The sequence below is a fragment of the Oncorhynchus nerka genome, linkage group LG8 (assembly GCF_034236695.1).
Source record: "Oncorhynchus nerka isolate Pitt River linkage group LG8, Oner_Uvic_2.0, whole genome shotgun sequence".
Lineage (NCBI taxonomy): Eukaryota > Metazoa > Chordata > Actinopteri > Salmoniformes > Salmonidae > Oncorhynchus > Oncorhynchus nerka.
Genome location: NC_088403.1, coordinates 46,209,760 through 46,237,105, shown reverse-complemented (window position 1 = coordinate 46,237,105; position 27,346 = coordinate 46,209,760). Strand labels below are relative to the sequence as shown.

The window sequence follows — 27,346 nt, the reverse complement described above, 5'->3', positions numbered from 1 at the left end:
GCAACTTGCAAAGAGAGAGGGGGGAGCTCTTCGTTCGGGTTCCGATCCCCGTTCTAGCTCTTCTCTTTACACTTAATCGAGCATCTGACCAATTACGCAAGACTTTAGTTCTGGGTTAACCGAGATTAAGCTGAATCTAATAGTGTCCACTTTCTTTAATATGACAAACGATATGATATTACATGATCATTTAAATCAACGTTCAAATCAATTGACCGGAGGAACATATAAAAGCTTTATGCATTGTCGTTTTAATTGATACAATATGTACATCCATTTTTCTTTCACAATGCAGGAAATCTTTATCTTTACAGCTTTACAGTGTTCCCATTGATTGGCAAAAAAACAAAAAATGGTTAATCAGTAGTAACAATACAGCAGTCAAAAGAAAGGAACGTCAGAAGGAGGAACATAAAGAATAGTCCGTATTCATAAAGCGTCTCAAAGTAGGAGTGCTGATCTAGGATCAGGTTTCCCCAGTCCATAAAATCGTATTCATTGTGATCTAAAAGGTCCAACTGATCCTAGATCAGCATTCCTACTCTGAGATGCTTTGTAAATACGAGCCCAGAAAGGTACACCAGGTCATCACTGCATCTACACTCTATTCAGGTAAGGTCAGGCGCGGTCTGGTCGAGCCGGCCGTACCTTAACCGCGATCAAATCCCTCTGCCTTGTGACCGCCTTTCACCTCTTTTCTGCTTGGCTGACCTCTTGCTAAGGCCTTGAGCCAATTGAACCCGTCTCCCTTGGGTTCCCCTAGCCCTCTTCTCATTTGCTCTTCAGTCACAGACCCTCAACTGTCTGCGATCGCACCCTGATCCATCTTCTCTGTAATAACCCTCTCTTTTCCCTGTCACTGTTTACCTAATTTTTCTTCCCCAGTGGCCTACTTTAAGCACCCAAGGCATCCTCATACAAGGTTCCCTCGCCCCTCTTAATCATAGCCTTAGCCTTGCCACACACTCACTCCCACACTCCTCCCCCTCTCACTCAGGGGCGGCCCGGCTGGTTGACCTGCCTGCCTCCTCACTCCCTCAGTGTGGCTGCATATCATTTCCCTGCTGTGCTTTGTGTGGGTTGGTTTCCTGGCAACAGACAGCCATGACAGCTCAAGATCTGAAAGTGGAGAGAATATGTTGCTGCTGCACACTCCTAGGGCTAGCTAATACACTGGCTGAGTCTGAAATGGCACCCTATTCAGTGCAGTACTTTTGACCGTACCCCTATGAGCCATGGTCAAAAGTAGTGCCAGGGAATAAAGTTCCATTTTAGACACATCCACTATGTGCTGTGCTACAGTGTTGGGTGCTCTCCAGCCACTGACAGGCCACTCCCTCTCCATCAGAACAGGACAACAGTAGGCTTTTCTCTCTGACTACTGAGGTTAAACCACACAGCACCTTGATCCTGGGAAAGATGGCAGTGGTCTCTGAAAGAAGTTGAAAATGAACCAACGGTCTCTGGCTTGGTGAGTTTAGTGAGAGAGTTGAAAAGATCATTACAATTGAATCTCAGGTTTGGATATATATTTTTTTAAGTGTGTGTGATTTTGTAAACTTCGTAAAAAAAAGTTATATTAAGGTATTTCTGTTACAAAATGATCATAAAAAATACCCCGTGGATGCTATTTACAGTAAAATACACTTTACAACTTTATTAAATTGTTGATGGTATATATAAAATAAACGTTGAATCGCTTTCATGGAAATCACACTAGATTTTCATTGAGGTTTTTTTCAGCTTGCGTTTTAAACTTTGATATGGGCTAATTGATTTTTATTCTCAGTAGTAGTGACAACCCCCTGGCTGTAGTTGAGTTACTGTGATACTCCTCCTGACTACTAGAGAATCAGAAGCAAGATTTAGACTGATAAATAAAGCTCATATGACTGATAGATAACAGAGACCACTTTCAGAAACTCTGCCATCTTTCACCTCTCTGCTGGGAGGGACTTTTCTCCCCCCAATACTCCCAATAACATCTGTACAAACAATGCAAGTGGTACACCAGTAGAATTCATCTTCAAGTTAAAAAAAAAATAAAAATGAAACAAAACAAAAACATTTGAAACCTCTTATAAAGAAAAAAAAATACAAAAATAATCATTATACAATCACACCTCTTATTCAGGTCTCAACATATCGTCAGTGGTGATGTGTTGCCATGCCAACAGTGATAACGTCACGGCGACCGACCCTCCGTCACCAGCATATGAGATATAACAACAATGCAGCATTTCGCACTAATAAAATAATTTATACGATTGTATCTCGTTATCTCATTGTTTGTTTGTTTATTTTTATTGCTTGATTAGATGGCACGTGAGCAGGGTTTCCAAAATGATACCGATAAATACGGGATTTTGTTGACACTTCTTGAACACAACATAGCAGTTTGAGAGAAAAATGCAACAAATTTGGCAAATTTCAAACTTCAACAAATAGCCACGGGTCATAGTAATGCATTTCTTTATATAACGTTGTCTTGTATATAGGCTTATGGTTCATACGGTATATGAGCAAGAGGGGTAGATATTGGCTAGGAGGAGAGAAAAAATCCATACTCAAAGAAAAAAAAAAGACAATTGTGCTACAAGTGCTTCTGCGTTCTTGGTACCTGTGACCACAGTGGAGAGTTAGTCATCCTGTTAGCCACAGCAGAGTGATAAGTTCACCAGAGGAGTACAGAGAGAGGGAGAGTCCATTTTGTCCCGTCCCCCCCAGGTAAACTGCCACAGTGGCATGTCCCCCCCCCCCCCACGTTTGGTGGAACATTCCAAAGACAGCCATCTTCTCAGACAGACAGTTCCAAAGTCCATTATTTTAGCATTGATGAAATCAACAGAAATTATATATATATATAAACTGTAAATCAAAACAACAGTAATAGATATAGCTATGTACACAGTCACTCTTAAACATCAAATGTTGTGGTTTTCTCAGCAATAGAAGAACCATTAGCTGCTTTTTGTCATTTTTGTCTTAATCCTTTCTCTCTTAAAATAAAATAAAATGTTTTAACAATTTCTCGCAACAAAGACCCTTAGTAACGGCACCCATATACATTCATGTCTGCTATTAACTAACTCCACGGCCTTTGAAATCTGCACTCGCCCAGGACAAAAAACCTATACTCACAGGAATACTATTTGTGCGGTTTTGATATCTATACTTCTACAATAGTGTGCGTGTTCAACTTGACATCTGGATGACAGACGTTGAGGGATTTTTGTCTCATACTTGTATTTCCAGGTGGGAGGGACTACGATAAAGTATGAATTGAGTATTTTGTGAGCCTGCATGGTTTCTTCACCGCAATATAGGTGATCGGATGATAGTTTTTGGATTGGAAAGCACTCGATAAAGGAGCGCTCCAATGAGAGAGGCGTTTAGTTCTGATGCAGCACACATGTCTGAAACCCTTTGCAGATAACAATACATGAACATTCTCCTATGTTCCCAAGTCAACACTAACAATATTTCCCTATTTTCTCAGAACCAAAAGAAAAGAAGAAGAAAAAAAAACATTTTCTCTTGGATTGTACATCATCAGAGGTTCAGTGGAATGGTATGGAATAGTATTATTAAGTTACATAATCACACTAGTGGTGGTGGTTGCATACAGTATTTCTTCTACTTTCTAATACTGTGTATGCTTTACCAGAATCAAGAAGTACTAAGACCAGACCGAACAGGGCATAGCATAGCATTCCCCATATAAACACAGGCTTGACCCTTTTACGAAACAGAATACAGTAAAATGCATTGTAGGCTAGTGACATATCAGTGTAGTTTGTCTGTTCCTCTCTAACAACTTAAAACAGGAAATGAATAATTCGCTACCTTAAGCCATATAGATTGTTGGTGGGATATTTGAATGTCAGCATGTAATTATTACAGTACATAAGGCTTTTGCGGAGTCTTGGTATAATGGTATAATATTACATCCTTTATCAAGAACACAAATAGTAGCCTAGGCTGAGATTACCCACAATGCTTAACGAGAGGGTATATTATTATTGAAATGGCGACAGCAGCATTCATGGCTCAGTTTGATAAGACTTCACATTCATCTTTTAGCAGACATGAGTCCACTTACTACATTACTATGTAGTGTACACTTGTAGTGAACACCAGAGGAGGAGCTAAGGAGGAAGGGCTCATTGTAATGTCTGGAATGGAATTATTGGAACTGTATCAAACATATGGGAACCACACGTTTGACTCCGTTTCATCTATTCCATTCCAGCCATTACAATGAGCCTGTCCTCCTACAGCTCCTCCCACCAGCCTCCTCTGGCATACCTTCTTAGTAAGTACGCTCTTATAGCCTCACCATTTAACCTCTGCCTCCTACATTCTGGTGGATCCACGCCAAAATACTATACCCAGGTCTGTTCTGAATTTTTCAGATGGGGGGGATTGATCATAATTTAGATCATTTAGTACGTCCCAAATTTGACACTATTCCGAATGGCACCCTATTCCCTATATAGTGCACTACTTTTGACCAGGTCAAATTGGAGAAGGAGAAAATATCTGGGCTAACTGGTTCATTTTTTGTGCCCTCCACATCTCAATTCACATGGTTGAATGAGGAAGAGGGGGGTGTCAGAACAGTGAGAAGTCCTCTGATAATACAGCAGACAGTTAGTCGAATGACCCAACATCTGATACATCAACATGATCTCACTGCTTTATTTGACGTTTGTCAAAACGACCCAAGGACAAACTATGACCTTGTCACATCTCCATAGGATTCTTCTCACTGTTCATGATATCACCCCTCCCTTGATAAAAAGAGTCCATTGATAATATCAACTTAATGCAAAAATGAATCGTTTTATCTCCACTGCTTGCCATGTGGTACAATGTATCCTCTAAGACATTTTCATTCAAAGACATCTCATGCAAAAAAAAAATGTTTTTTTTCTCTGACAAAGAAACACACATTTTTGTTTATATGTTCAGCTAAAAAATATCTTCTTTTTTTTTTCATGTCGTTTTCCGATTATTTTTCCAGGGCAGGCACCGTACGTATATACGCACACACCAGGAACAGAGGCATGCCACACTTGCATTGCTTTTGCATTTTACAATTGGCAGGCTTGATGTCATCAAGGCAGTGCTGCGCTGCGGTGAGTGGGTTTAATGCACCTCTTCATCTACCCTACCTCCACACACACACACACAGATACTCACTCAACACACACATACACGCTCAACACACAAACACTCAACCAGACACTCAACACACACAAACACTCAACACACACAAACACTCAACCAGACACTCAACACACACAAACTTAACACACACACCTATGCATCCTCCACCATCGTTGCAGGGAGGGGCCAGACTGCTTTGATGACATCACAATAGGGGCAGGTTTTTTTTGGGGGGGGGGGTTGTGTTACAAGCTCAAATGGAATAAAAGCAGCGCAGCAAGACTGTGGCGCATGCAGAGATGGGGTGGGGAGTGGGTAGAAGAGAGGGTAGGGGTGGGGGGGTCTGGCCCAGGGTTGCAGTCAGATTTATGAATGGGGGGTCAGAAGGGGGAGTAGAAGTCAAGGCAAGGAGGATCAGCACAATTCATGACATCTTTTTGTCTACTTTTTTTTTTTTAATCTGTGTTTTTTTATGATCTTTTTTTTTTTTACATTTAATTTCTTGATTTTTGTACAAGTATGACAAACTCTTGGGCTCATAGAAGTTGTATCTCTCCCTCTGCTGGTTCTGTCTCTGATAGGAGGATGGAAATGGAGAGAGTGGTTATCTTTATGAAGGGGAGGGAGAGGGACGTCTTTTGGGTTTGTCAGCTACATACTGTACAGAGTATTCCAACTGTATACACATTAATACATACACAGAAGGATATAAATATACCTGTAAATTGGATATAGTATTGTGTCTAAATTCAAACTGAAACATTTGTGCTTAGATACATTTTGTTAAGCCAGCTATGTACTGTAAGTCCGCAAATATTTTGAATAATGTATTAGGTCTACCCAAGTAGTTTCCCCCAGTTAACTGGTTTAAATATATACTAGATTGCGGTTACTATGTACATGTAGGAGTATCCATAAAATGTGCATACTACAAAGTAGCAATGCTTCCATCAAATGTTGTGAATAATAATAACATCTCTAATTTCTCAATCAAATACCAAACATATTCAAAATGTTCAAATTTATCTTGATTCAATTAGTAAACCATTGATAATTACACATAAAACTCAGTAACACTCAATGTTTCATTAGATTAGATCATTTACTCATTAGAAAAACCCATGATTAAATTAGTAATATGATTAACATTGGCACAGTATTCACCCTGCATGGGTACGTACCCCTGGCCTGAACTACCCTCTCGTCTTCCCAACCAATCAGAGAGACCCTCTTCATAGTTCCCATGCAGGTGGAATGGAATCATAGAATTAGATTCTGACACTGTGTTGAATGAGGGGAAGAGAACGTGACCAAAGATGGAGGAAATAGTGAAAGCAGAAAGCAGGAGGGTTTAGGAAACAGAAAATGCACTGTGTCTGCATCTAAAATTACACCCTTTTTCTTACACCGTGCACTACTTTTGACTAGAGCCCTATGGGCCTTTGTTAAAAGTAGTGCAATATATAGGGAATAGGGTGCCATTTGGGACGCAAGCCTGTTTGTGTTTGTTTTCCTGCCTATGCAGGATCCACAGCGTGTGTCCACAGTACACGTCCTGCCTGTTCCTCCTGTCTCTCCACAGGGCTGGTACAGTACACTTGATGACCCTTGCTGTGCTTCAATATGGGCTGAGCTGGAGAAATGCCAACCTACTTTGTCTTTTTGTCCAGGTCTTTTTGGGCACAAACGTTGTTGTGACAATGGAGAGGGCTTAGGCGGGCTAACGAGAGACAGGGTGCGTTTGAGATAGAAACTATTCAGATAGAAATGCCATGTATAGGGCGGACACGAATGCCTGTTTTCCATGGCAAAGGACAATGTCTGTTCTACGTGATATATTTCTATCTGAATGTTACGGAACACGCCACCCTCCTGATTAAGCCTCTGATTGGTGTTCTGAAGGGGGTGGGAGGGGATTTTAGTAAAGGAAGGGTGGAAGGAAGGGGGGGGATTTTGTCATGGTGATCGAAAAACTGATTGCAATCAAATTTCTATCAAAAGCAACAGGAACACTCAATTGAAGATGTCATTTGAATAGGCATGGGACGGTGATATATGTTAGGGATTATTTTTTCTTACAACAGGAAAGGACGGGAAACTAGGCAAAACAAAATAATTTACTCAAAGGGGGGGGGGTAAAACACTAAATCTAAAATGTAAAACAAAAACCCATAAGTTAATGACTTAGAAATAATGAATAGACATAGTAGTGGTAAGTAGTAAGAAGAAGTAACTGATACAAAATAAAGTTGTCAGAGGAGTATAAGATTGATCGGGGACTTGGTCGAGGCTCGTCGGGCAAGGGGCTCTGCTTCGAGGAGGAGGTGTCGTTGCTCTCTCTTTCCATCCCTCTCCCCTCTCACCCCTCACTCCTCGCGGAGCTGCAGGCGGTAACGCTGGTAACGGATCTGAAAGAAGAGCCTCTCTAGCGGCGAGCCGCTCATGCCAGGCAGCATGTAGTCCTCGCTCCCGCCCGTCCGCCGGAAGCCCAGTGACTCGTACAGCTTGTGGGCGGCCATTTTGACGGCGGTGGTTCCCAGGACAACGGCGGCGTAGTTGTTGTGCACGGCGAACTCCAGCACGCGGCGCCCCAGCACCTTGGCGATGCCCTTGCCGCGGAAGCGCGAGTCCACCGACATGCGGCGCAGCTCCACCGTGTTATCGTCCTCCCGGCCCTGCGCTGCCACGATGCCGACCACCTGACCCTCCAGCACTGCCACCCAGAAACACGAGCCTGGAGGACCAGAGAGCCCAGTTAGACACACACACTATACCAACACAACACATATCACATACCACTGCCAACAGCACCAACACAACACATATCACATACCACTGCCAACAGCACCAACATATATCACATACCACTGCCAACAGCACCAACACAACACATATCACATACCACTGCCAACAGCACCAACACAAATCTGACAGAATATATACTTTACATTTAAACCCCAAACGACCTGATGTGAAGGGGCTGAAGCAATAAGGGAGTGGCAGCCGGACCTATGACTGCCCATGGACCACGGCTGTCCTTATTGGACTACTGGTTGACTCAGTGAAGGACTGACGCAATAAGAAGTGAGCTCCCATCCCCTAACTATGGCCAGTACAACAATCATTAAAACCACAATCTGCAATATTTCCTGCGATTCAAAGGCCATTTGAATTAAATATGCCTACAAGGTGGCAACCTGGGCTTGTGAAATGGCAGATTGTGGCTTTAACCCGGCACCACTGCTCATGTGTATCGGGATATCTCATCAATTACGGACTGGTGTTAATGAGTTCAGATTACAGAGCAATTAGAGGTTGCTTTACAATGGCTTCTGTCAAGTAACATGACCATGTGATGCAGTTAAGATGGCAAACATGAGGATGGTTCACTCTTGGCTGTCACCGTAGGAGAACCTTTTGTAGAACCCTTTTGAGGTTCCGTGTAGAACCCTCTGGGGAAAGGGTACCACACGGAACCCAAAAGAGTTCTCCTATGGCGACAACCAAAGAACCCTTTTAGGTTCTAGATGGCCTTTTTTTTTTGTCTAAGAGTGTTGGTAAGACCGGCATAAAGCCTGTGGTAAGGACAGGCTAGCTGCTTTGACAACAACATAGCACTGTATCATTTACATTTGAGTCATTCAGCATAGCTCCTACGCAGAGCTACTTACAGACTAAGGTTAGGAGGGGGAAAAAAACAGACACATATCGCAGGTAGACCTTTTTCCTCGAAATAGCCCTTGTCAGCAGAATCAGGGCAAGGGAAGGGAAAAAAAGCAAGTACTAATGTGGGTGCAAGAAAGTGAGGTGGAATATCGCATGGCCCCGGCACACACATTATAGAGCTGTATGAGAGAGTCTGTCCTGTTGGTAAGATATGCCAGTTATGGCCTTGTCAAACCCACTAACTGGATGGATCTACTAAAAGGAAGTAAGGAAGGAGGGATTCTACACACGAAACACTCCGGTCACATAGCGGCGGCTGGTGTTTCCATTGGCGACTGGAGTGAAGTGTATCAGAGAGCATGAGAGAGAGAATCAACTGGAGAATGAGGGAGGTAAGGCAGAGTGAAATTAAAAGGCGACAGAGGCTGGCGCTAACTGCTTAATAGCATTATTTGCTCTGAGAGATGCTCATAGTGAAAAGTACAGTCGTAGGCCCGAGCTGTCCCTCAACGTTAGGGCGATTAGACCCTCAGGGAGAGACAGACAAATACAGGCACACAGGACAGAGAAGGAAGGACACAAACACACACGTCAACAGTGAAATATTCGTCCACAATGTAACCTGACCAGGGGGGAGAAAGAAAAAAACTCCTGGTCTCAGTCATAGTAAAAGCAGTTTTATTCAGTATTGAAATGTTTTCTGCACAACTTCGTAACGTATTCTTAAGTCCGTGCCTACCGTGTTTTTACCTGTGTCAGCATGCCAGATAGTAGTTGCGTCGACGAGAGTACAAAGATTCCCTGTCAGCCTCTGTTGTAACGTGAGAGTACAGCGCTGTCGTCCGTGTGTCGTAGCTACGGTATCTACATTGTAAAGGGGGTCGGTACAGTACCGTGTTGGGAGGACGCTGGACAAGTCGTTGTAAAGAAGACTGGCTTACTATATCCTCATTCTGATAAACCGTCTCCCCAACTTGATGTTGGATTTGCAAACCCCTCCAAGAACTACAAGGTGAAAACAGACGACCTTTTCTCTTTCCTTCAGCAGGCAAAATGTGTTGCACGGATGCAACAGTAAACTGTTGCTGAAAATAGCATTTTTTTTCAATGTCAGCGGTATTGGTGACATGTTCCTCCTGTGGGGGCGGCAGGGTAGCCTAGTGGTTAGAGCGTGTGACTAGTAACCGGAAGGTTGCGAGTTCAACCCCCCGAGCTGACAAGGTACAAATCTGTCGTTCTGCCCCTGAACAGGCAGTTAACCCACTGTTCCTAGGCCGTCATTGAAAATAAGAATTTGTTCTTAACTGACTTGCCTAGTTAAATAAAGGTAAAATGAAAAAAAAAAAAATGAAATGTCCTTGTAGTCAAGTACAGCACAGATAATATTCTGCCTTTTCTGGGACTGACTGACTGACTGGTGAATGTAAAACCTGTGTGTCCATCTTCCAAAGGGTCACCGACACACAATCTGATACTCGCACACACGCACATACCAGACACACAAGCACACTCTCTCCAACACAACGCGTCATGGGGCGAGTGGTGAAACGATGCGAATGTGCTGGAAGCCAACGTTATGAGGGATTTAAAGGGCCCTGTGGGATTCATTGGATTAGTGTTTGATTGAATAAAACAACTGTCAGATGTCCTGCGGCAGGGTCGCCGCGGTAACAAGCCTGCTGATCCAGACACACACTCAATGACATGTGGGCATCACAGCTGGGGAGGCAGTAGCAGGCAGCTAGATCTGCAAGCAGAGTGAATGGTGGGCCGGGACATTTTCCCCATTTGACCTTGGTCATATTGTGTGTGCAGGGTTCAGAGTGGGTCAGACAATGACTTCTTGTGTTGACTCATCCTTGTCTGTAGTCCCAACGCAGGAGAATGTATGAGGCGTCTTTTGGAATAGTTACACTTTGGAAGGGGCAGATTCACTCAAGGTACGGTGTACCGTGTCAGCGTCTTTCATTTTTGTTAAAGGGTAGGTTGCACGTAATTTTTTCCCAGAAATCTAACAGTGTGGTGGTATTTGACCTTATACTCACGATGTGATAGCTAATTCAAAATCAGACTTTAGTTTCCAGTGCTTTATCTCAGAAGAGAGCATGATGTGAGGCGTGCAGTTAGTTACCCAGAGGCCTTGTCTCTAGGGGGCTACAAAGGGGAAGGTAGGGGGAGGGGGGTGAAGGGACGGCCACGCCTCTGAAACTGAAGCCGTCACCATCTGTCTGAGCAGGGCCTGTGCCAACAGTCAGCACAGGACGGGACAACCAGGCACGCCAGCCGTAGCTCTGTGTGTGTGTGTGTGTGGAGGGGCCTGAGACAGTGATATGTAGAACGAGAATGAGAGGAGATAGCTAGACTAGAGAGCAGGATCATAGAGCATGTAGGACATTCATTTGTCTTCAGTCCTCCTGTATTGGTAGATGGGGAGGGGGCAACAGGGAGGGGTTGGGGGTTAGACAAGGGAGCTGATTTATCATAGACCCGGGCCAGACCAAGATGAGCGCGGGGGGGGGGGTGTTCTTGGATTTAACCAGGCTAAGAGGACTCTATCACCGACCAAAAGGGGCAGGGATGGGTCGACTTGAAAGATGCAGATAAAATCTCATGGCGGTAAGGAAGGAGAGAGCTAACGCGCTCTAAACGTACAGATTTGTTACTCAGGATTTATTGTGACGGCCTTTTCTCTTCTAACTGCCAAAGGAAAAGAACATGCTCCCTGCCATGCATGTGCATTGGGTTGGAGACAGTTAAATATGGCGTTATGACACGACTATGAACCCCCTCCCTTTTTATTGTGCTTAACAAGATTAGTGTCTATCCTTTCCGTTGAAACATATGAGGGTAATTCAGTTGATAAGCGTTGAGTCTAGACGGCGTGTGTCTAAGATGAAACAAAAGCTCATTAACAGCTTGTGTCCTCTGAAAGTGTGTGTGCGTTCATGCTCGTTACAGATCATCCCTATTTTAGGGTTAAGCGTGCCTGTGTGTGTGTGTGTGCGGGAGACCAGTGTGAGGTGTGATATCTGCAGTGCGTGGCCTCCTCACTCCCCAAGTCACAGACCCCTCCCCCCACGTGGAATGCTCCCTCCCCTGGGAACAGAGTGCATGTTGGGAGTATGGATCTGCCTGACATCTATACCACACCCTGACAGATGAGACTCGGACAAGGAGACCAGGGGCATACACATGCTTACATACACACATGTTTACACACATGAAGGTGTACGGGCACACACAGCACATGCCCAAACACAGATCTCAAGACCAACCATATCTACCTGTGTCCAGTCATACATAATACTTCCTGCCCCTTGTACGTTACAACCAACACACACACACACACACACACCCAGCCTGCACTCGTTCTCCGTTACAGCTCCATTAGCTCTGAGAGGAGTAATGTAGGAGCATTAATCACTTAAAGGGGCTGCAGCACTGGCCTTTTCCCATTAATTTAACTACCCTGCCCGGGCTAATCACTGTGTGTGTGTGTGTACACTTGTCCAATTTAGGTCCTCTCAAACCTAGGGTCAGAGGCTAGGAGGGATCATAAAAAGTCCCTTCCCCCCTCCTCTTCCTTTAAAGCTCTACCCCAAACCATTTTTTATGAACCTCGAAGATAATGTGGCATGAGGCAGAGGAAGAAGTGCTATTGTCTGCGAGTCTCACCCGCATATTCATAAAGATCGGACCACATTATTGGTCATCCATTAAAGATCGGACCACATTATTGGACATCCATTAAAGATTGTATTGGTCACCTGGGAGTGACTAACTATAGTGTTCAGAAACGATAATGTTGTTTTGCTTCTGGTGTGGGTCCACAGACTCCTTGCTCCGGCCAAATGCTTACGCCACCCCGCGTACACGCCACGCCCGTGGACGTAAGTTTCTTCTCCACGATGAGTCTGGATCTGAGAACCTCTCTGACCATTCACCGAATGCGAACACATTCGGGGCCGTCTGATTGGTCCACAAACCGATGGGTTGGGCCAGAGTCAGAACACACTGTAGTTTGAAAATGTGTCATTGGCTTTGATACTCTGATTGGTTAGAGACGATCCAATCGCTGATGACTTTGTTTTGTACAACGCCCCTCGTCACCACAAACGACTTCAACGATAGCAGTCTCAGACTGTAGCAAACAGAGCTACAACAAAAAACATGTTTTTTGAGGAGCGGTTCTGTGCTATTGACGTGTGTTTGGTTGCGTCATTGTATTATGAATGAATAAGACGCTTACTGAAATTTGCTATGACATTTATAGAACATAAATTCAGTGGATGGAGAATGGAGAATAAAGAATTCTCTCTCTCTCAACAGGGACAGGGGGAAGAAAGGGAGTGGAAAGATAGGTGCAACATGTATCTACTGTGTGTAACTACCTCACCTTTGTCTGTACTCTACCCGGCAACCCCTATCACCACACACACGTGCCCACACTCCGTGGCCAGACTCAGATATGCTGATAACAACCCATCTGGCCAGTGTTATCACTGCTCTGGGGCTCAGGATGGAACCAGGTGACTGTAGTGTGGAGACATATTGGCCCACCTACTTATCCCTTCGGTTGTGTCCCAAATGGCTCCCTATCCCCTACATAAGTGCACTACTTTTGACCAGAGCCCAACGGCAATAGGGTAACATTTGGGATTGGACCCAAGCTTTATACTGTCCTGTTGTGCAGTAGGTCAATGAGATTGGTTTTTCCTTGTGCCTATTCACGCCATTTAGGTATAAAAGAACTGGAGACCGCATCCAAGATGTCCGACCACTGTTTTCAACATAATGTACGCAAGTTCGCATATGCCGATTCATGGACCGTCTATATCCGGGTTGCAGCCTTTTTACACGGCCCAACTTCACACGCGCAGAGGTAGAAACCGTGCTTCCAGACCGGAACCCTGGCCCCTTGATTCACACCGATCGATATGTCTTGTATAACATCCTATAAGGCCTTGTTACTGTTAATTGTGTATGCTTGGTATAGACAACAGCACAGTGGTGTATATGTACAGGCCAGATGATTCAGTAAAGTGGATTGATTGGTTGGTTAATGAAACAGAATGTATTGATTGGTTGATAGTACCAAAGGGATTTCAGGGAGAACTCATGCTGGTAGAATGAATGTCCTGGTTCTTTTGTTGTTAAGAATCCCTAGTCAACCCCCCCCCCCCCAATGCCCCTATTGTTCCTGGTAAGTCCTATGCACACACACACACCTATGAGCTGAGCAGAGGACTGAAGGAACAGCTGGCCTTTAGTGACAGTGGGATGAATAAACGCACACACACACACACTGAAGAAGAGATAACCGTATGTATCTTTTTCCTGGCTAGTTGAGGCCGGTAGACATAACCGTGTTGCTGCTCATCGTGTCAGTGACTGGCCCTCTCACCCTGCACTGTATGACTCACTGACTACTGACACATACACACACACTGCCCATGGCAGGAACGTGAAAGGGTGGAGGCCACTGTAAATCATCGCACTCTTACTATCATATGACGCCTGCTCTTTCCCTCTCTCTTTCTCTCTCGCTCTCACACACACACACACACACACAGTCTCTCTCTGACAGACCCACACGCTCACACATACAAAGACCTGCAGCGGTTAATCCCATTAATATCCTGTGTGACTCCTACACCCCCCCCACACACACACACACACACACACAGTGGATAACTGTAGCTGCCGGACACAAAGTGAGAGACAAAGACAAGAATCAATGATGGGCTTAACGAACACCTGCCCTTAAGTAGCTTCGCAAATAGGGTCCGACTGACCCCAAAATGTTGGGTGGATGGAAGTGTGTGTGTGTGTTTTAGAGAGAGAAAAAGGTTTGATTTGATTATAGCCCAGCGTTTTGGAACGGAACCCGGAGGAAGTGTGGTCACAGCTCAATTCCTCTTATCAGAATGGATAAGAGGATCATAAGAGAGTGATTGATTTTCCTAGTTAGGGAATATAGTTGAGGAAATGACTCCAATGAGGCTTGGCCGACACAGAGTGGACAGACTGCTGCAGAAAGTGTATCAGCAGTTTCCATCTCAGAATCAATAGGCCCAGTAGCATGGTGTGCCCTGGCTCCCTCTGTAACTAAGTAGAGCGGAGCGAGTCGCCCTGCATACTTAATAGGCAGGCAGACTGCCTCTGTTTCTGAACACACAGGTTACATCCCAAATGGCACCCTATTCCCTACATAGTGCACTAGTTTTGATCAGTTAGTGTGCTGTGTCGGGCATAGAGTGCCATTTGGAATGCAGCCATGCTGTCACTATCCAACTCCTGCTGTACTTAATACAGGCAGGGAGCGCCTATGACACTGAGAGAGACTATACTTTGTGTGTGTGTGTGTGCATGTGTGGGGGGCATTTGGATACTTACAAAGGGTCTGTGATTCCATATTTGCATAGGGCTATGTTTTGTATCCCATCATTTTTAAATCCCATAATTCACTAAAAGCTTAATGTCTGTGGATGAACTTTATATGCTGACAAAGACAACAGATCATACATTTCCACAGATTATATATAGTTTCTGTTTTGTGTCCAATCTCCCACTAGCCATCTTACCTGTGGGTTTCATGTAATACTCCTCGATGTCCGCCATGTCAGTTCGGAGCGCGCAGGCCAGATAGTTGTGGATAACTTTGCTGCTGTAGAAGTAGCGCGCGGCCATGAGAACGAACGGCGCACAGCTGGTCAGCGTGAGGGATTTGCTCACAACAAAGCACATTACTATGGAGATAAGGAAGAAAAATAAACGATACCTGTCAGAAAAGAGAATCAAATGTTGGATTTTGGCGGAAGTCACACACATAATATATATTATATAACCAAACAGTGACATTCCAAAAAAGAAGTTGCTTAAAAATAACGAAGATCAGTCCCTAATATCACACATTTTGTTTACTGTCGAGAAAGCGATTGACAACCGACGAGTAAACATGACATCCTATGTTGAGTCTATGTATTTATTTGACTCGATGCAAACAGATATTCTACACAGCCTATTAATATCATCTCTGGTCCATTTACAGTCAGTGATTTTTGAAAGTAGCCTATTTCTCTGGTTTGGCCGCACGGAAGCGCCAGAGTGGAACCCGCCACACAGACAGGCTGTGCAGCAGCATTATGTTGTCGTCTGGTCTGCCATGCAAATCTTTTACTCCATTGCCCCACGACATGGCGTGTTTACTGTCAACATAGACATTAGACTACATTGTAGCGACGTGGTCCTAAATTATAGCGTCATATTCATATTAAAGAACTTTAAATAAAGGTTAAATCAATAAAACAATTATACACACATTTCCAGACAAAATGTCAACAGTGAAATAGGCTTATGTGAGATGTTTTGTTGGTCATTATGGTCACTTACCACGGCACAGGCATGAGGTGTAAAAAAAAAAAAAAAGTATTGTTTTAGATGGTGTACATTTAAATGACAATAATGATTATGGAATATATATAGGGTAACACATGTTGTGGTGAATTGTTATTCGAAATTTGGTGCGTAATGCCATTCATTCACATCATAGACTAAGCGATGTGTAATGCGTCTGACCATATGGATCAAGTGTGTCATAAGAACACCCATGCATATCATACATGGGGAAATTTACGAAATTAACATCTCCACTAATTAATTATAAACAATGCCAACATGCACACCATGGCTAGTGGTGGTGGTGCATTAACGCACTGCCTGCAGGCACAGTATAACACATGTGTGTAGCCTATGATGATGGACACTGGTGATAGGGTGCGATTGGTGCACGCTAGCGCACACTGTGGGCCAATCCTCACATTCTATTAATTAATTAATGCATCCAACCTAACCGGCAACTGACATCATTGCCCCCTACATGCACACCAAACAGGCCCACCCGCTACATGCACCATGCGTTTTAACCATGCCTTTGTGTTGCGGTTTGATGCGGTGCTGCACATGAGCTACGCTACATGCCGGTATCGAAGATCCAACACACATCCACACACGAACTCGAGAAGAAATCGACAATTATTCAATGTATTTGTTGTTATTGAATTTGTATAATATGAAATCATTTTCCTCTTGATGAAAGTTTCACCTAGCATGTATTTGTGCCATTAAATGAATAAAGCACTTTAAAAAGAAAGAAAAGAGGTCAACGAATTATCAATTGACATTTCGATGCTCCAACAGATTATGGCTTTCCTTCAACTTAATTTCAACTCACTTCTAACTTTTAAAAATATATATATATATATATATTTTTTTTACAATAATTGGTTTTCATGTGTTAGTATGGATGGGTTATTCATAATGTATTTGACAAGAATAATTTGTAAATACATGGGTAAAATGAAAATAGTTTTTCAATGGGTAATGGCAACTTTTAACGAATTTCAGGCCAGTAAATCGTTAAGTATATGGGAAATCTTGTCACTTACGTGTCAGAAAAACATATAAGAATTGGGTTTGACTTTGCTGTAATATGCCTCTGAATGCGGTGTTGGGGATTCTCTCCATGATCCCCTCGTAAAAGATGCGGCGCACTTCCACATGGTCCGTGCGCTCAAACTCACGGATAAAAACCGTATCTTTCCTCACATCATTTTCCTCGATCGGATTCGGTGCCGGTGTGGAAGAAGTCCACATTTGCGAGGAGGAAACGATAATAGAATCTTTTTTGTTCCCTTGTATGGCATCGTGTTCATCCGCAACTATTTTAGTCTCGCAAACCATTTTTGGAGACGAACAATGCATGCAACTGGCCTCAAAGAACTGTAACCTCAGAAATAATATAAATGGGATATGATGCGTTTATAAATATGGAAAGAAAAAAGACGGGGAGTGTTTCTGCTGCAACCCTGAGCGTTTCTGCATGACCAAGGGTTGCAGGAAAACATTTAGCCTATTTATAATAAGCCGTAGTGGATGCATTCAGATTCAGGGGCCGGGGTGGTCCACATAGCGTTCACATTGGCTGAGGCGCTACGCCATTCGATTGTGATAGGCGGATAGAGACAAGAGAGGCACACCGTCAAATTCTTTTAAAAAACCTCAACATTCCTCTCATTGTTCCGGCGAAATTCTACACGTGTGTTTGAGTGGGACGGGGAGGGTGGGCTTGCGTAAGGGTATTTCTGAACCGGTAGGCTAATGGAGCCCTTTGAAGCTCACCCCAAACAACCCGGCCTGCACCAGTGCACCTGCAGCGGGAGCTGCGCCAGACCCTTTTCTTGGATGACTGAAATGACACGTCTTTACAGAACGGATAAGACACGTTCATATGAGGACACATGAGCTTTGATGCGTCAAAATATATAAAGGGCACTTGGTGATGGTTGGACTTTGTAAGGGGAATGGTTGGGGAACTGACTGTCCTATGTTAAGGTCTGGTTATGGCGCGGCGCTTCGCTCCTCCCGGCTGTGTGCCTCCTTCGATACCCGGTATCTTGACTGACAGTTCTGCTGCACTGCAGTGATTCCTCTCCGGCTTTATACTCTCGCCTCACCCGTTCTTTCTCCAGACAGTTTCCTTACGATAGCGTTTTGGTGTATCATCATTCATTCATTCACATAATTATCTGACTTTGTAGGCTATGCCACAGTCACAGTCTAGGCTATGTTATAATATAGGCTACGTTCACTGTTAAAAAAAGGTCATTCATTCACATAGGCTATCGCCTAATTCACTGTTAACATTAATTCAGTGTTCTATTTAATTCTGGCCATAGGCCAATGCCTCACTGGATTTATCGATCAGAATGCGATGTTGCGCCCGTAAGCTGTACATAGGCTTATCACAACGGATAAAGTTTCACTTAACCTAACGCTGAAGAAAATGCATTTTTATAGGATGGATTTAGACTAGAATCCCCCACCCACACAGGTCGTCGACGTGTAGCGCAAACCACAAAACATACGCACGCGGCAGAGTATCCCTTTGCGGTAGCCTAGGTTGTAATAGCCTAGATATCGCTGGTTTCTCGCGCCCAAGAACAGCCATTTTACACAGCATGATACTGTCACCCTAACCCTAACTGAATGTTACTGCTATCCGGGATTCTTGGGACATCCCTACCCTAAACCCTAGCCTTAATCAATACCTTACCCTAACCTTATCGTAACCCTTACCTAACCCTAACCGTTCTATATGTCAACTTCAATGGGGTGACGTCAGAGTTGGAACGTCCTTTTCCCACCAACTCGGAAGCTCCACCTGCAGATGGAACGAAAGGAGTTCTGAGCATGTGCGGATTGATCTAACACCACTTCATAGGATATTCCACCACCGTTAATAGGCTAGACCAGTGCTTAATTTGAGACTGATCCTGCCGGAGGACATTTGGGACTGTTTCGTTCCTGAACCCATTTGCCAGGATCCGGTACCTCTCGTGGAATGAACAATTATTTCCACTGTTTCCAATGTAAAAAATTATAATGAGACCAAGTTGACTCTAATACTCCTGGCTGGCCCCTAAAAAACGTAATGTGCCTGGGTTAATGCTTTTGCGCAATTTTGTAGCCTTTATAGACCAACGCTTGGACATTGCTGTAGGGAGAGAGAGAAGCGCGCCAGTATCTCGCACAGAACTACAATGAGATTAACGTCCTATGATCCCCCTCTCACTACTCTGATAGACATGAGCCTGCAACTTTCATCTCCCCAGCGTTGCACTTCATAATTTATTTCCTTATAGAATCATAGCGGCGCGAAGGGTTCTGGGGGTGCCGCAACACCCATGATAAATTGAAATACAGTTATATAACTACTGCTGTCTGTTAAGAAATACATGAAATTATTACGAATAATACACAAGTAATAGGCCTATAATTAGCCACTGATGATTAATAGTTTATTTAACACAATTTCCTAGCTGTGGATTGTGTGTAGCCCAATCAAGAAGCATGCCTACAGTCGGGAACACGCGGCAAATGTGTCAGTCATGCAGCTAAAACAGGCCTTTCGTAATATTTCAAATACGATCGCGACGAAAATACAGGTTGGAAAGCAAATGGATCCTGCTAAAAAGAGAAGACTATTCTGTCTGTAGGCTACCAAATTATTGAACGAACAGCATTTTTTTACCAAGTAAGACAAGAGAGAGCTTTTGGCACGAGCGCATCGGCCATCGTCGGTGAGTGAGCTGAGCGTCATTGAGTGAGTCAGTGAAACTGGAAAGCTTTTTTATGACTATAATTTCCTCCTCATATTGTACAATATGTTTGTCTCCACACACCTAGGTCTAGGCTATTGATGTATTGAAGACAAGGTCGTGTTTATTGATCTCAGATTCATATTTTTTGTTCGTTTCAAAATAGCCTGTCATTTTGATCATTTGTGAGGTATTAAAACACATTCTTCTAAAGTCTCCAGTCATCTAAAAGTATGTAGAATGTCATGAAATCCGTTTACAAAAAAGGCCACATTTTCCCGAACTCAAGGATACAATTTCTTTCCCCCATGTGTACAACTTCTGCAAGCGCCTTTACTTTACTGATCTATGACAGTATGCAAAAGCATGATAATGCATGCAATGCTTTATTATAAAGGGGATTTTGTTCTCACGCCTTCTGGTACCTCAGAGCACCCTGGGTCACCCCGTCTCTGGCTAACTTTGTGTTCCATGTGTCCAGCACCTCCAAATGTACAAATGAAGCACTGGGCTAGACTACATGCCTTAGCCTACATTCTTTCCTCAACTGTTGCTTAGGCCTATTAGTGTCCCAGCACCGGTGCTATACATGTAAATATAGGCTACGTCTTTTTGTTATATTTCAGGGTTAGATCAAATAACAGAGTGATAAAGGGGAGCTCAGTCAGTGCTTTTCTCGAGGCTGCAGTGGAGACAACTACAGGTCTGCAAAACATTGAAACAACATGAAGGGTTGTCGTTCTGTACTGCAAACATCCAAGAGGGTTAGGGCCAACGGGGAAGGGGTAGGGGACGAATTAGGACGGTCTGTTCCTGAGCACTGTTTTTGCATCGCAAATGGCACCCTATTCATAGTGCACTACTTTTGACCAGAGCACTATGGGCCCGAAATAGGGAATATGATGCCATTTGGGAGTCAACCCATCACTCCTAAAGAACTTGTAAAAGAGACTGGTGTGTAAGTCCACTCTTTATTGGGACATAGAACAACTGGCTATAGCCCTGCCCACATATAGTTCTGATTATCTTCAACCTGACCTTTGACATCTTTCTGTGATCTGTGTTTGTTTGTGTGTGTGCACGCGCCTGTACACGTGCATGTGTGTCTATGTACGTGCATGTGCGGTGCCAATGTTTCCTAAAACACTGTCTAACACTGTCTATTTATAACCTGTCTGGCTGCAGGATAGTTCTAGTCCTTGTCCCAGGGTTTCCACTGTTCTGTTACCACACTACCCCCCCGCACACACACACACAAATACACACACTGTTACCACACAGAGTCCTCATCCTCTCTGCCAGCCATTAGTGCCCACTTCCCCTGTCCCCCTGGGCACCATGCCCCAGCCTGTCTGCCGGAGACACCCACTACTCTGAGGGCAGAGTGTGTGTGTGTGTGTGTGTGTGTGTGTGTGTGTGTTTCCGTGCGTGTGTGTGCATGCATGCTACAGGCTCTGACCGGGATGAGAGGGAGCGAGAGATATAGATTGATAGAGAAAAGGGGAGACTGGGACTGAACGGGGGGTGATAGAAGGTGAAAGGGAGAGATAGGGACAGAGCTAGTTAGGGGAAAGGTGAGGTAAAGATTAAACTAACAGAATGAAAGAGAGACACAGAGATGCCAGAGGTGGAAGGGAGAGAGAGGTCGGCGGTATCCTTGAAAAGCGAAGACCCAGCTCTTTAAAAATGAGATACAGGGTTGTCTTGACTGGCTGGTGCTGTGTCCCAAATGGCATCCTATTCACTACACAGTGGGCTACTTTTCACCAAAGTCCTATGGGCCCTGGTTAAAAGTGGTGCACTATATTGGGAAAAGCGTGCTATTTAGGACACATCCTGTGTATACCAGGTGTCAGCAGATACATAAGGGAACATGCCACAAGCTCTACCGGCTGCATGCAAACACCCAGAACCCAGTGAAGAGAGAGCGAGGGAGAGAGATCAAGATAAACAGTGTATTCAGATATTATTCAGACCCCTTGATTTATTCCACATATAGTTACGTTACAGCCTTATACTAAAATTGATTAAATTGTTTTTCCTCCTCATCAATCTACATACTATTAATACCCCATAATGACAAAGCAAAAACTTTTTTTTTTTAAATTAATTAATAAATGAAATATCACATTTACATAAATATTCAGACCCTTTACTCAATACTTTGTTGAAGCACCTTTGGCAGCAATTACAGCCTCGAGACTTCTTGGGTATGACGCTACAAACTTTGCACATCTGTATTTGGGGGGTTTCTCCCATTCTTCTCTGCAGATCCTCTCATGCTCTGTCAGATTGGATGAGGAGTGTCGCTGCACAGCTATTTTCAGGTCTCTCCAGAGATGTTCGATCGGGTTAAAGTCTGGGCTCTGGCCACTCAAGGACATTCAGAGACTTGTCCCAAAGCCACTCCTGCATTGTCTTGGCTTGGCTTTGTTCTTAGGGTTGCTGTCCTGTTGGAAGGTGAACCTTCGCCCCCAGTCTGAGGAGCTGCGCGCTCTTGAGCAGATTTTCATCAAGGATCCCTCTGTCCTTTGTTCCGTTCATCTTTCCCTCGAACCCTGACCAGTCTCCCAGTCGCTGCCACTGAAAAACATACCCACAACATGGTTGCTGCCACCACCATGCTTCACTGTAGGGATGGTGCCAGGTTTCCTCCAGACATGATGCTTGGCATTCAGGCCAAAGAGTTCAATTTAGTTTTCTCATGGTCTGAGAGTCTTTAGGTGCCTTTTGGCAATCTCCAAGCGGGCTGTCATGTGCCTTTTACTAAGGAGTGGCTTCCGTCTGGCCACTTTACCATTAAGGCCTGATTGGTGGAGTGCTGCAGAGATGGTTTTCCTTCTTGAAGGTTCTCCCATCTCCACAGAGGAACTCTGGAGCTCTATCAGAGTGACCATCGGGTTCTTGGTCACCTCCCTGACCAAGGACTTTCTCCCCCGATTGCTCAATTTGGCCGGGCGGCCAGCTCTTGGAAGACTCTTAATCTGTGGTACTTTTTACCCCTTTTTCATGATATCTAATTGGTAGTTACAGTCTTGTCCCATCGCTGCAATTCCCATACAGACTCAGGAGAGGCCAAGGTCAAGAGCCATGTGTCCTCCGAAACACAATGCCGCCAAGCTGCACTGCTTCTTGACACACTGCTCGCTTAACCCGGAAGCCAGCCGCACAAATGTGTCAGAGGAAACACCGTACAGCTGGCAACCGAAGTCAGCATGCATGCGCCTGGCCTGCCACAAGAAATCGCTAGAGTGCGATGGGACATGGACATCCCAGCCAGCCAAACCCTCCCCTAACCCGGACAATGTTGAGCCAATTGTGCACCTCCTCATGGGTCTCCCGGTCGCAGCCAGCTGCGACACAGCCCGGGTTCGAACCCGGATCCGTAGTGACGCCTTAGACCACCACGCCACTCGGGAGGCATGTGTAGATTGATGAGGAAAAATTTGATTTAAAGGCTAACAAAATGTGGAAAAAGTCAAAGGGTCTGAATACTTTCCAAATGCACTGTAGGGTGTGATATATAGGAAGGGAGGGCAGGAGAGAGATATATAGAGATAGGGAGGGAGGGTGGGAGAGAGATGTATAGAGATAGGGAGGGTGGGAGAGAGATATATAGAGATAGGGAGGGAGGGTGGGAGAGAGATGTATAGAGATAGGGAGGGAGGGTGGGAGAGAGATGTATAGAGATAGGGAGGGTGGGAGAGAGATATATAGAGATAGGGAGGGAGGGTGGGAGAGAGATGTATAGAGATAGGGAGGGAGAGAGATGTATAGAGATAGGGAGGGAGAGAGATGTATAGAGGGAGGGAAGGTGGGAGAGATATATAGAGATAGGGAGGGTGGGAGAGAGATATATAGAGGGAGGGAAAGAGAGAGCTTATAAATGTTTGAGCAGTGTTCTTCTGCTGCTCTCCTCACACATTTAACATTTAAGTCATTTAGCAGACGCTCTTATCCAGAGCGACTTACAAATTGGTGCATTCACCTTATGACATCCAGTGGAACAGTAGTGCTTCTAAATCTTTTAAGGGGGTGAGAGGGATTACTTTATCCTATCCTAGGTATTCCTTAAAGAGGTGGGGTTTCAGGTGTCTCCGGAAGGTGGTGATTGACTCCGCTGTCCTGGCGTCGTGAGGGAGTTTGTTCCACCATTGGGGGGCCAGAGCAGCGAACAGTTTTGACTGGGCTGAGCGGGAACTGTACTTCCTCAGTGGTAGGGAGGCGAGCAGGCCAGAGGTGGATGAACGCAGTGCCCTTGTTTGGGTGTAGGGCCTGATCAGAGCCTGGAGGTACTGAGGTGCCGTTCCCCTCACAGCTCCGTAGGCAAGCACCATGGTCTTGTAGCGGATGCGAGCTTCAACTGGCAGCCAGTGGAAAGAGCGGAGGAGCGGGGTGACGTGAGAGAACTTGGGAAGGTTGAACACCAGACGGGCTGCGGCGTTCTGGATGAGTTGTAGGGGTTTAATGGCACAGGCAGGGAGCCCAGCCAACAGCGAGTTGCAGTAATCCAGACGGGAGATGACGAGTGCCTGGATTAGGACCTGCGCCGCTTCCTGTGTGAGGCAGGGTCGTACTCTGCGGATGTTGTAGAGCATGAACCTACAGGAACGGGCCACCGCCTTGATGTTAGTTGAGAACGACAGGGTGTTGTCCAGGATCACGCCAAGGTTCTTAGCGCTCTGGGAGGAGGACACAATGGAGTTGTCAACCGTGATGGCGAGATCATGGAACGGGCAGTCCTTCCCCGGGAGGAAGAGCAGCTCCGTCTTGCCGAGGTTCAGCTTGAGGTGGTGATCCGTCATCCACACTGATATGTCTGCCAGACATGCAGAGATGCGATTCGCCACCTGATCATCAGAAGGGGGAAAGGAGAAGATTAATTGTGTGTCGTCTGCATAGCAATGATAGGAGAGACCATGTGAGGTTATGACAGAGCCAAGTGACTTGGTGTATAGCGAGAATAGGAGAGGGCCTAGAACAGAGCCCTGGGGGACACCAGTGGTGAGAGCACGTGGTGTGGAGACGGATTCTCGCCACGCCACCTGGTAGGAGCGACCTGTCAGGTAGGACGCAATCCAAGCGTGGGCCGCGCCGGAGATGCCCAACTCGGAGAGGGTGGAGAGGAGGATCTGATGGTTCACAGTATCGAAGGCAGCCGATAGGTCTAGAAGGATGAGAGCAGAGGAGAGAGAGTTAGCTTTAGCAGTGCGGAGCGCCTCCGTGATACAGAGAAGAGCAGTCTCAGTTGAATGACTAGTCTTGAAACCTGACTGATTTGGATCAAGAAGGTCATTCTGAGAGAGATAGCGGGAGAGCTGGCCAAGGACGGCACGTTCAAGAGTTTTGGAGAGAAAAGAAAGAAGGGATACTGGTCTGTAGTTGTTGACATCGGAGGGATCGAGTGTAGGTTTTTTCAGAAGGGGTGCAACTCTCGCTCTCTTGAAGACGGAAGGGACGTAGCCAGCGGTCAGGGATGAGTTGATGAGCGAGGTGAGGTAAGGGAGAAGGTCTCCGGAAATGGTCTGGAGAAGAGAGGAGGGGATAGGGTCAAGCGGGCAGGTTGAGCAGTCTATTTTTTTTTAATCTTTATTTAACCAGGCAAGTCAGTTAAGAACAAATTCTTATTTTCAATGACGGCCTAGGAACAGCGGGTTAACTGCCTGTTCAGGGGCAGAACGACAGATTTGTACCTTGTCAGCTCGGGGGTTTGAACTTGCAACCTTCCGGTTACTAGTCCAACGCTCTAACCACTAGGCTACCCTGCCGCCCCTATAAAGCCACAATCATAAATCCTTACTTCCAGCCAAACGGCAGCTCCGCCCGCCACTTGTTTCACTATAATGCTGAGGGATGGGCGGTAAATATTCAGCGGTAAATATTGCAGATTGTACATTTAAGTGGGACCCTCCCTGCTGATTTTCTCTCCACAACCCCTAACCTCCCTGAATAACTTATTCTCCTCTTCCCTCAAAATCCAAAGCATGTGGTTTTCTCCCCCTTATCTCTCTCTACTCCTCTCTTTGCCTTCCCTCTCTCTCTATTCGTCCCTCTCGCTCTCTCTCTCCACCACCCCCTCTCTCTCTCTCCATCCATCTCTCTCTTCCTTCACCCTTGTGTATCTTCATCCAGTGAATATTTAATCGTGGTTGGTCAGGGCTTTATTCATAGATCGGCCTCTAATGAGTTATTCATAAATATAAATATATATATATATATATGCATATTTAATGCATTATGATGCATATCCCGTGTGGTCCTATGCGACTCAGTTGGTAGAGCATGGCACTCCCCCTGATTCCTGCAGGGGGACCAGTACGAAAAAGTCAGAAAATGTATGCACTCACTACTGTAAGTTGCTCTGGATAATAATGTCTGCCCAATGACTAAAATGTAAACATCTAATTTATTCATGGTGGCAGCACTGCAGCCGGCCACCCATGCCAGTAGCATCTCTGTTGGTCCGAAGTATCCGGAAGGCAGACTGGCATTTTCAGGAATATTCAGCCTTGGAAGATCCGTTACAGAAACAGGACAGCGGCAGAGATTGTCATTGTCACCACTAACTAAGTCACTCGTTGCTGACATAGAATGTGTGTGTGTGTGTGTTTTTTAATTTTTTTACCAGAAGTCCATCACAAGGATAGTAAAACATGGATCATTCAGAGAAGTGGGGGCTTCTTTTTTTTCACACAAGGAAAAAGGCTATTTTAGGTTTAGGGTTACAATTAGGGTTTGGTTTAGTTTCAGGGTTTTGGGTTAAGGTTAGGGTTAGGTTAAGGGTTCGTTTTAAGAAAAAATGGATTTTGAAGGGGAATCCATTTTTGGATAGTAAAACTTTGATGTATTGTTGGGAGCAATGACACATCATGAAGAGTTTACACACACTGGGGGGTTTCCACTCCAGAGGAGAATAGTGGGGAGGGGTATCCTCCTGATAAAATGGTGCATTCCAAAGTTGGAGAGTAGAGAGCATGTAGTGGGGTGGTAATGTAGCGATTAAAGCGTCAATCAGCAATTAGTGCATTTTTTACTGTTAAATTAATTATATATACAAGGGTTGAATCTACCAAATTGCAAGCCCCTCCCGGTTATCCCGGGTATTCCCGTTCAAACCGGAAATGGTAGGCATATTTAAAAGCATATAGGTCTTCCAGATCATTTTTTTTACCACTGTATGTATTGTGTATTAATATAGGCTGAAACGAACGGTTTCTTGTTGAATTTGCTGCAATTTAATCAACTAAAAGTTCTCTCAAAGTCACCACACTGTTTCGTTGATGTAGTTTTAATGGCCTATGAATTACTGTTGGCCGACTGTTAAAATATGAATTATTACAGCCTAGTGG

The 27,346-nt window shown here is 44.8% G+C and overlaps 1 protein-coding gene across 1 annotated transcript; it reads right to left on the bottom strand.

Annotated features, from left to right (window-relative positions):
* Positions 1-228: 228 nt before the first annotated feature.
* LOC115133428 (N-acetyltransferase 8-like) lies at positions 229-17,710 on the bottom strand. The gene is made up of 3 exons (XM_029666643.2): positions 17,286-17,710; positions 15,423-15,587; positions 229-7,906 (listed from the first exon to the last, which is right to left on the bottom strand). Exons 1-3 carry the CDS (start codon positions 17,599-17,601, stop codon positions 7,539-7,541), a joined length of 849 nt encoding a protein of 282 aa, XP_029522503.2. The 5' UTR covers positions 17,602-17,710; the 3' UTR covers positions 229-7,538.
* Between the last annotated feature and the right edge of the window lie 9,636 nt (positions 17,711-27,346).

Coding starts and splice junctions, on each gene's coding strand:
- LOC115133428 (XM_029666643.2), bottom strand. CDS start 17,601: ATGCATTGTTCGTCTCCAAAAATGGTTTGCGAGACTAAAATAGTTGCG. Junction 15,588..17,285: donor CTTATATGTTTTTCTGACAC/GTAAGTGACAAG, acceptor TTATCTCCATAG/TAATGTGCTTTGTTGTGAGC. Junction 7,907..15,422: donor GTATTACATGAAACCCACAG/GTAAGATGGCTA, acceptor CTGGTCCTCCAG/GCTCGTGTTTCTGGGTGGCA.